This window comes from Gregarina niphandrodes (genome assembly GCF_000223845.1).
Source record: "Gregarina niphandrodes unplaced genomic scaffold scaffold00033, whole genome shotgun sequence".
NCBI lineage: Eukaryota > Apicomplexa > Conoidasida > Eugregarinorida > Gregarinidae > Gregarina > Gregarina niphandrodes.
Window position 1 is genome coordinate 138990 of NW_011645802.1, and position 9539 is coordinate 148528.

The 9539-nt window shown below is 55.1% G+C and overlaps 6 protein-coding genes across 6 annotated transcripts; 3 read left to right on the plus strand and 3 right to left on the minus strand.

Annotated features, from left to right (window-relative positions):
• Positions 1-143: 143 nt before the first annotated feature.
• GNI_132020 (protein kinase) lies at positions 144-2195 on the plus strand (the record flags this gene model as incomplete). Its single annotated transcript, XM_011133895.1, has 1 exon — positions 144-2195. One exon carries the CDS (start codon positions 144-146, stop codon positions 2193-2195), a length of 2052 nt encoding a protein of 683 aa, XP_011132197.1.
• A 284-nt stretch (positions 2196-2479) lies between these two features.
• On the minus strand, positions 2480-3397 carry GNI_132030 (RNA recognition motif (A.K.A RRM, RBD, or RNP domain) protein; the record flags this gene model as incomplete). The annotated part of the gene is made up of 1 exon (XM_011133896.1): positions 2480-3397. The coding sequence occupies one exon, from the start codon at positions 3395-3397 to the stop codon at positions 2480-2482; it is 918 nt and encodes a 305-aa protein (XP_011132198.1).
• Positions 3398-3666: 269 nt separating this feature from the next.
• On the minus strand, positions 3667-4686 carry GNI_132040 (RNA methyltransferase; the record flags this gene model as incomplete). Its single annotated transcript, XM_011133897.1, has 1 exon — positions 3667-4686. One exon carries the CDS (start codon positions 4684-4686, stop codon positions 3667-3669), a length of 1020 nt encoding a protein of 339 aa, XP_011132199.1.
• Positions 4687-5285: 599 nt separating this feature from the next.
• On the plus strand, positions 5286-6728 carry GNI_132050 (histidine phosphatase superfamily (branch 1) protein; the record flags this gene model as incomplete). The annotated part of the gene is made up of 2 exons (XM_011133898.1): positions 5286-5601; positions 5677-6728. The coding sequence occupies 2 exons, from the start codon at positions 5286-5288 to the stop codon at positions 6726-6728; spliced, it is 1368 nt and encodes a 455-aa protein (XP_011132200.1).
• Positions 6729-7034: 306 nt separating this feature from the next.
• GNI_132060 (hypothetical protein) lies at positions 7035-8081 on the minus strand (the record flags this gene model as incomplete). The annotated part of the gene is made up of 3 exons (XM_011133899.1): positions 7035-7355; positions 7468-7552; positions 7651-8081. 3 exons carry the CDS (start codon positions 8079-8081, stop codon positions 7035-7037), a joined length of 837 nt encoding a protein of 278 aa, XP_011132201.1.
• A 213-nt stretch (positions 8082-8294) lies between these two features.
• GNI_132070 (hypothetical protein) lies at positions 8295-8946 on the plus strand (the record flags this gene model as incomplete). Its single annotated transcript, XM_011133900.1, has 1 exon — positions 8295-8946. A coding segment is annotated over one exon (652 nt), but the record flags the coding sequence as incomplete, so codon positions are not given.
• Between the last annotated feature and the right edge of the window lie 593 nt (positions 8947-9539).

Consider the following 9539-nt stretch of genomic DNA (forward strand, 5'->3'; position numbering starts at 1 on the left):
CCCCCCCCGCGCTAGGTTTCTTACAGGTGTCTTTCAGATGTTGGTATTACGGTTTGCTAGATGCGACCAGCCGACAGCCGGACGGCGTGGGTGTCTTACTGTTTCAAAATGAGGAGACTTACTGTGGCGAGTTGTGTAGTGGAATGCGTCATGGATGGGGTGTTTGGAGTGGATCTAGTCTGCGTTATGAAGGTGCCTGGGACAATGGTACGCGCCACGGTTATGGCTACTACCGTGCCTTGAATAATGACTCGCGCTACCTCGGTCAGTTCTCCCGGAATCTGAAGGATGGCCTCGCTGTTATTGTCACAGGCGATGGAACACTCTGGCGCACCCGCTGGACCCACGGCACCTGCGTCGAGAAGCGACTGCTCTTCGACGAACCGGACGTGCGAGGTCGTTCGCGCGGCAGGTCTGTAGGCCCAGCGGCCGACGGGACGGAATCAGCGGGCGAGGGGATGGACCCAGCGGCGGAGAGGAGCACAGAACCGGCGGAGGCAGGAGCCGTAAAGAATGCAGACACGGTGGAGGCTGCAGACACGGTGGAGGCTGCAGACACGGTGGAGGCTGCAGACACGGTGCAGGCAGCAGCCGCCATGACTAGAGAAGCGGTTGAGACTGGAGCCGTAGAGAGTAAAGATGCGTTGGAGGCAGGTAGCGCAGATGCAGGTGCTGCGGAGGCAGGTAGTGTGGCGGAGTCCAGGAGTGTTAGTAGTGATAGTAGCAGCGACGCGGAGTTGTATTTTGGGGGTTGGTTTGTGGAGTCGTGGAGTTCGAGCATGGTCGCGAAGTGTTTGGAGTGCACGGGTATCGCGTTGGAGTACTCACAGGCGATGGTGGAGAACAATGTAACGGGTCGGGTGATCCGGTCGTTGTTGTTGGAAGAGGAAGGTTTGTCTAGGTTGGGTATTCGTAACCCGTACGCCCGTCGATTTATCGAGATCGTGTGGTCCATGTTATTGGGGCGTACGTTTTGTGCCTCAGGTGGTTTGTCTTCAAGTCATACGGAGACGGCGCAGTATTCCCGTGGTACGGCGACTTGTTCAGCGTCATTACTGGGATTACCTTCCGCTCGATGTGATGGGTCTCCGTCGGCTCGGCGTGACGGTCCGGGGTCGTCTTCGTCGTCTTGTCCGAGCGTGAATGGCCAGTTGAGTTTGTCAAGTCTGTATTTGGAGAAGCGAATTGGTGAAGGTGGCTATGGCTGTGTGTACAAAGGTGGTTACGAGTTTACTCGGGGTGGTCCGCGTGTTCCGGTTGCCTGCAAAATGTTTGTGCGACGACAGGACATGCGTCGCGCTCACTTGCTGCGCCATTATTTGAGTAAACAGGGTACTCGGGGACCGGGTACTCGGGGACCAAGTCATCTGGAGCGGTTGAACCGGTTATGTATGTTACGTCAGCAGTCACCTTCCGAAAATACAGCAGAGTACGACATGCACAAAAGACTACGTCATCCCCACATCGTTCGACTGTACGGATTCATCAACGGTCCAATATGTTGTACCGTTAGTGAGTACATGACTTGTGGCAGTCTTTACGACCTGTTGCATGTGTACAAAAAAGGTATGTCCATCAACAACGTCATCAACATCGCCGAACAACTATCCTCCGCACTTTACTACCTACACCACAAAGGCATTGTCCATTGTGACCTTAAGACCAGTAACATACTTATCAACGATAATGGCCATATTAAGCTGTGCGACTTCGGCCTCACACACTCCCTCTTCGACTACCCCGATGGACACATCACCTCAAGAACACGACCCTCAAGAACACGACTCTATCTCAACAAGTGCATGGGCACCGTCCAGTACATGGCTCCCGAAATACTACGCTCCGAATTCATCTCCGCCAAGTCCGATGTCTTCTCCTTAGGTGTAGTCCTCTGGGAAGTCATCACAGGCACCATACCTTTCAGGCACGTACCGCCCAACCATATTGCAGCCCTCGTCGGCTTCATGGGACTCAACGTACTCGACTTCCACCCCGCCTACCAACACCATTCTGCCACAGCCCAAGCTAACCTCCTCTCTCTACCCCCACCCCTCCTACACCTACTACGCTCATGCCTCAACCCCAACCCCAATCGCAGACCCTCTGCAGAAGCACTCTACAAGTTCCTCATCGACCTTAAACAATCTAAAACCTTCTACTTACAACACAACCTCAAAAACTTCTTCGCACTCTGAACCTCCTTTAACAAGACCCCCCCCCCCCCTCTCCTCAGCAGCACATTCTCGTCACCTCTTCCCAAATGATGAAGAGACTCGACGAGATTCGACGACCCCTTTGAAGGCAGCCATTTCTGTTTTCGTTTTTCACATAGCTTGACCTACACCCCCCATCTCATGATTCATACCCACCTCACTTTCGGCACACGCTTGGCCACGGGACCGACCACACGGGCGAGCGCGACACAAGACGTTTGGCCCGCGTGCTCAGCTATTTCCCGTGGCGCGCATCGGTGCGTGTGTCAGCCTTCGCCGACATGCCGCGCGATTTCCTTGCCGGTGGCCCAGCGCACAGTAAGTACCTCGGAGGGCTCGTCTTCCACGAGCTTCCACCCGTTCATGGCCACCAATGCGAACTCGGCGGCCGCCCGGTAGCAGTAAGTGACGAAGCTGTAGTTGCGGTTGGCGACGACTTTGACGTTTCGCAGCGCGCCGTACACTGAGAAAGCGGCGCGCAATTGGCGCTCGATGGCGGCAAGATCTTCGGAACGAAGATAGTCGCCAACGAAAAGTGTTAGACTCGTCGAGTTGAAGGATCCCACGCCTCCCATGTCCTCCTTATGCTGTGCAAATCTCTCACGCCCAAAGATGTCCAGCGTCAATGGCAACTGCTCGCTCTCATATAGTGTAGGCACACGGTGAAAGAACTGACAGTTCACACCCCCTGTACACAACCCTCGCGCAAAGAATAAACACAACGGCGCTCGACCCGCCCCTCGCAAATCCGCCTGAGTAAAACCCGCGTCCACCAACGGCCGACAATGCCCCGCCGCCGGAACTCGCTCACGACGACCATCCGGAGTCCATCCCGTCGCCGAATACCCGTACCACACGTTCACCGACCGACCTTCCACGTACGCCACACGTTCCTCTCGCCGCTGAACTCGCGCCGGCCGCCGCAACTCGCGAGCCGTCGGCGGGTAATCGTGACGCATAAACACCCGCAACGTCGCCGGCATCGCGCAGTACTCCGGTAACAACGGCAACTTCTCCAACGCCAGAAACCGCTCCGTGTACAACCACTCCACCTCCTCCACCGTCTCTTCACCCACCGACGCATCTCCTCCCACCAGCGTACCCACCGCCACATCTGCTCCCACCGGCACGTCTCCTCTACGCTGAGGCGCAGCCGCGGAAGACCCCTGAACCCCGCGCTCCATGCCTCATCCAATTTATTATTCCCTGCGCTTGTGGTGTTCCAACCGCAACATGCATCCGCAGCGCTGCAATTCGTCCTGAACGCGTCAGTTTCGGCTGAGTCCGCCGACGAAGAAAAACCCGTGGTAGGCGTCTATCTGCGGCTGGGACCGTCGGTGCGGCTGGGACCGTCGGTGCGGCTGGGACCGTCCGTACGGCTGGCACCGTCCGGGCAGCTGGCACCGTCCGTACGGCTGGGGCCGTCCGGGCAGCTGGGACCGTCCGTGAGTCGCTAGCAGTCGCCGGTGCCGATGGCGCCGGGTGGTTGTGCCTGCAGGTGGTCGCGCATGAGTTCGTAGACGCAGATGCCGCCGGCGACCGAGACGGAAAAGGAATCGCCAGCGACCTGCGGGATAGCGGCGAGAGTAGAGCAGGCGTGCATGACGGCGTCGGAGCTGCCAAGTTCTTCATTTCCGAGCACGAGAGCCCATTGCTTGGTGGGACGAGCGGTGATGTTCTCGCGGGCACGCGGACTGGTGCCGATGACCTCGATACCCTTGGCCTTGAGCACACCAATCGTTTCGACGAGGTCGACAGCAACGTAGACCGAAAAGAAATTCATAGCGCCCATGGACGTGCGGGCCGAACGGCACCCAATCGCGGACATGGTCGTTTTGGTCACCACCATGGAGCGAATGCCAAAAGAAAACGCCGTGCGCATAATCGCACCCACATTGTCCGAGTTACGCACATCATCCAATACCAACATTGGAGGCGTCACAAATTTAGCAGCAGACCTGCGATCCAAGCCCCACTCACAATTCTGCCAGAAATAACTTTCGGCAGGCCGAGGAGGTAAGGGCGTCTCGGTTATCTGGCTAAAAAGCTCAGTACTAATCTCCGTCGCCGTTTGCAGGTCAATCAAGGCGGAACATGCCTGCACGCCATTCACTATCAGGCCCACCACCGCCTGATACGTCTCGCGAGAGACAATATAAACCCCTTCTATCAACCGTCGCTGCTCAATTAAAGGACCCAGCTCGTCAATTAAGTCCTCAATCAGCATCACCGATACCAACTCGTGACATCCACGGAGCGCACGGTGGACGACGGTCTTGGATATTACCGTAATGAAGTTTCTATCTCGGTCCAGCATCACCTTATGGAACCATGAGTAAACCTTATGGTCTCGTTTCCGGGTAAGCCTGTAAAACGCAAGCCGTACATCTTCCGAGTCATCGATTTGGTAAACAGGGTTGCACCCAATATACTTCACGGGGGCCGTCAACACGGCCTCATCGAGCCATTTCATTCCGGGGAGCCGCCGCGGTAGAGAAAAAATTTGTTAGGGTCATTTTCGCTGTCTCGTATATCGAAATGGCTGCGCCCGACGGCGATGTATCCGCAGCGGAATAACGGCGGCCCACCTTCCACAATTCTGCGCTCTCGTTGGGAGACGACATCCTCCCGGGCGAGGTCCTCACTGTTTTTGGAGAAGCAATTCCGCTTGGGGACCCGCAAGAAAGCGCTGTTGTCTTTGCGTAAACCTCCTCATGCTCCACTTCCGAGAGATTCGTTGATATGCATGCGTCGGAAGTCATGAGGGCAGTTGAATACTGTCCAGTGCCTGTAGACGGCAGTTCAGTGCCCAGCAATGGGGTTCCGCAATTTGAAGGGGGCTCCTGAACAATTCCTCCGAACCAGGAGACGACCGGCAAAGATGGGGACTCCATGATGGGGTGGCAGATAAACCTTGGACGCGGGGTGTCTTTCCGATGCAGCTGAGCCGCTGCGGCGCGATCAATATCTTCTGTTGGCATTCAGTAAGGTGCTTTTAAGTTTGTTTTTATTCATTCCCGCGTTTGCAAACGCGTGTGCTGGCTGTGGATGACGCAGAATTTATTTGTTATAATGCTGTATGTTTTGAATGCAATATTTCTTGTGGTATTCTTAACGAATGTGGTGGTTGGATATTATCGGCGACAAGCAGGATATCGGGTGTTGGGTAGCGAGTGTTTGCAATGGCGGTATATAACGAAGCATTTGGAGCAATATGATGGGAGTCAAAAAGTAGTTCAAGGTAGTGGTACGAGCGAGCTTGGTCGTTACAGGAAGAGTATCGCGGATGCCATATCAAGTTTTATGAACCGGTTGGAGAAGCGCTGCGAGAAAGCCAAGAATTTGGAGAGTGGTTGTATAGATCCTAGCCTCAGTGAAAATACTTCAAGTAGTCGCTTGCGCCGTCCGTCATCTATGATAATATTGGGAGAGAGCGCATCATCTGCGATACTACATTGTGTAGATGTTCTTCTTGGTTTGCTAATCAAATTTGCTTTTGTGGTATACGCCGTAATTCGTCTTGCATGCTCATGCGAGACGAGCGACTTTGAGCAGACTCGCCGTACCAAGTGGGCGGCGGTTCCGTACGACATGATTCGAAAGAATTGTATGAGACGGTACCGTGTGGTGTATATCCGACATGGAGAGTCAATGTGGAATAAATTGTTTAATCGGGGTATCGGGCTGGTGAGTCTTGGTCGTATTATTGGAGGAGTGATAGACGAGTTAATTATGGCAACGGAAGTCGACAGCCAGATTCTGGACTCGCCTCTTTCCGCCGTGGGGGTACAGCAAGCGAACGAACTTTGTTCGTGGCTACTGAGCGCTTCGTCCACTAACTCCGCCCCAGTTACCGGACCTACCCCGACCCCGACTAGCCCGACCCCGACTACATCGGCTGTTGCTATGACCGGTGGTGATGCTATCTCAGGTCCTCGGGCCTTTACGGAGTCGTACATGGATAAGTGCGTGTTCCTGTCGTCCAATCTGAGACGTGCAATGAGCACTTTACTCATCGGATTCGGCAAGAGAATCAAAGACAGCAACCGAGTGAGAGTGCTGTCCTGTCTACAAGAGACCACGAGAAACCCAGACTCTATCACCTACGCTCTCGAAGGCTGCGCTACACCCATTGCGCTCTTTAATACCGAAGAAGTACCTGACGAACTCGCCCAACTGGCCCTTACTAAACTGAATTGGATCTACAACAAGGGGAACCGAGGAGTATTCGAAAGGCTTAGCCATCGCTTCCAAACACTAATCGATTACTTGGACCAGTGCTATGAAAAAGAAATGGTGACGACATTCGTCATCTCCGGCCACTCACTGTTCCTTAAAAAATTCGTGCGGTTCTTGTTACCAGATGAACAATGTGCTACCCAGCTTGCAACACGCAGAAAGATCACCAATTGCGGCATGCTCACCTTCGACATCATCAGCACCGATCTCGACGGCAAACGCTACCACGCCATAGACAGCAAGTCAATCGAACTAACCAGAGGACACTACCTCTAACCACAGAACACTAACCAGAGCACACCAGCCAGAGCAGACTAGCCACCGTCATGAAGATCCTACGTCCAATGCCGCGCCAAGTCCAATGCCGCGCCAAGTAAGGGCGAGGGCCTGTCTCATTGTGACGGATTCCACAAAGTCCAGAGTCCCACCCAAGGGCCCAGAGTCCCACCCAAGGGCCCAGAGTCCCACCCAAGGGCCCAGAGCCCGTGGTCGGTTGGCGAAAGACTGTGGGAACTGCGCGTGGTGGGAACTGCGCGTGGTGGGAACTGCGCGTGGTGGGAACTAACTGCCCATGGTTGAATGTTACTCGTTCGTTACTTTCTCGATATCGTTTTTCACTTGGTCGAAAAGCTCCAACTGCGCCTGCGCCCAGATACGGGCGTTGTCTCCTACGGCGGTAGAGGCGGCTTGACTCTTAAATATCTCCGTTAATCGACCACAGCCCTTTAGCGCAACCTTGGTCAGCTCGAGGAGCATTTCGCTATAGTCGACTCCCTTGGTCTTCATCATCTCACACACAGTGATAACCAGACCACCGAGCGCCCGTACCCAGTTGGGTTCAAATGCGATCACCAAACAATAGTACTTGGCCGCTGCCACCAAGTGGCCTTGAGCAAAACACACCTGCAAAACTGGGAGGGGGGAGGGGGGAGGGGGGAGGGGGGAGGGGGGAAGGGGAGGGAAATGGGGGGAAGGGGAGGGAAAAGGGGAGGGGGAGGGAAATGGGGAGGCTTACGTCCGCAAGCTGTATCATGGCTCCCATGTTCATAGGACACAGAATGCAGGCGATTTGCTCAGCAGCAAATCGAGCCCGTTCCAAACTACAAATGAATACAAGTCATGTTAGGTAACACAAGTGGTGCATAAGTGGTGCATAAGTGGTGCATAAGTGGTGCATAAGTGGTGCATAAATCGGTACTCAGTTTCATTAAGGGCGATGGACAGCCTGTCTTTCCAAGCCGCGACGTCTGAGGGGCAGTCTTCTAGATACTTTTCGACCAGGTCCTTGTATTCGTGGGAGTGTTCGGAAGTCCGCATGGCAGTGAGAATAGCTCGGCGATAACTCATGTCGGTTTCGGCTGGGTCAAGTGACTTCGAGGCAACATCAAGTCGGTCCTGGCCCACAGCATCCGTGCGATGCACGGCCTGTAGACAGGTGATGGCCAATTTCTTCAAGCCGGCCGACTCTGGAAAAAGCTCCTTTAAGGAGCAATAGGCCGTCAGCGCTAATTCATCGTCGCCTACCGCTACACTTGCCTTGAGCATCTCGAACAAAAATGAGTCAAGGTGGCGAACCTGTTTCAACTGGTTGACACCCTTATCACCGCAACTGAGTAAAGCTCGACCCATGCGGTAGATACCTACCACATCTCTGCACACACCGAGTGTGAGCCCCCCACACGGTGTGTGTACCCCCATACGGAGTGTGAGCCCCCCACACGGTGTGTGTACCCCCATACGGTGTGTGTACCCCCATACGGTGTGTCTAGAGCGTGTGTGGTACGAGTGCTTACTGTTGTTCGGTTAATTGGTCGAATAGGGGTTGCTGCATATTTTGTTTGCATGGAAATCCAGACGGCGAACATTCGAGGTCCGGTGCAAGAGATTAGCCCGGAAGCATTGGAGGCGATGCTACGGCAGACGGGCACGAAGCAATTAGCGATGGGGGGAGATGTGGCTGAGGACGACGTGACGGGTGGAGACTTGATCATTGCGGAGGACGGAAAGATTACGTTCCAGCCTGCGGGGGCTGACCCATTGAAGTTACGAGGCATGGAAGTGGATCTCCCGGCAGATGCTGAAAATATAGGTTTTGCATTTGGGGGACAACCAGTAGTATTTCCAGACCCAGAGTCAGGTGCAGAGCCTCAACCATTAACAATAGTCGGCTTCAGCATTCCCGGGGGACCAAGCTTCAATGTCTTCGAGAATATGGGCGTCGATTTCCGCGCTCTCCAACAAGGACAAGTGAAGGCAGTTAGTGCCTCACCCGCTGACCCACTCCTCGCAAGAGCTGTGGCTCAAATGAACCAATTACAAATCGACCAACCGGTCAACATGGGAGACATCCTCCCTGCCGTCGGCAGTCTACCCAAACTACCCGATAATCCACTGCAGGGACTTACTCTAGTCAACCCTCAGATGCAATCCATCCCACATGAACTTAGGGCTACCGCACCCCATACCGGACGACCATCCATCACGACGCAGACCAGTCCAGCGGCCACATTGCCTCAATTGAATCAACTAACTTCCTCAGCACCCCAACTGACCTCTTTCTCAACACCCCCGCTGACCTCCTCGCTACCGCAACTCACCTCCTCCGCGCCCCTGAGTCCTTCTCCGGGTCGACGGGAACAAGCGATCGGTCCCATGGGCTCTCCCACTGCCTCTCCCACCAACTCCCCCACCAGCTCTCCTGTTGGGTTCCCCCGCGGCATGCCCGGCGACCTTCGCGCACGGCGGGTAGCGGAGGCACGGCGGCGACCGGAGCAATTTCGAGGTCCACGCGGCTCCGGACAGTCGCGCACTGTGCAACCTCTCGGAGCCCTAGAACCAAACGGCACAAGCCACCCGGGAGTCAATCCCGCGACTGCGGCGCCCCTTGGTGCCGGCTCACTGTCTCCCAAGTTCCAAGGAGCCACCCCTCAGCACCACCTGCCCCGCAGACCCGATAACGACTTCGGCGATCTGAAGATGCAACCGACGAAACCTAACAATCCTCGCTCCCGCTCCGTCGACCGCATGAAACGCGGCGATATCTTTACCCCTGTATCGGCGCCGGCCGCTAACGGTAAGCAACACCCC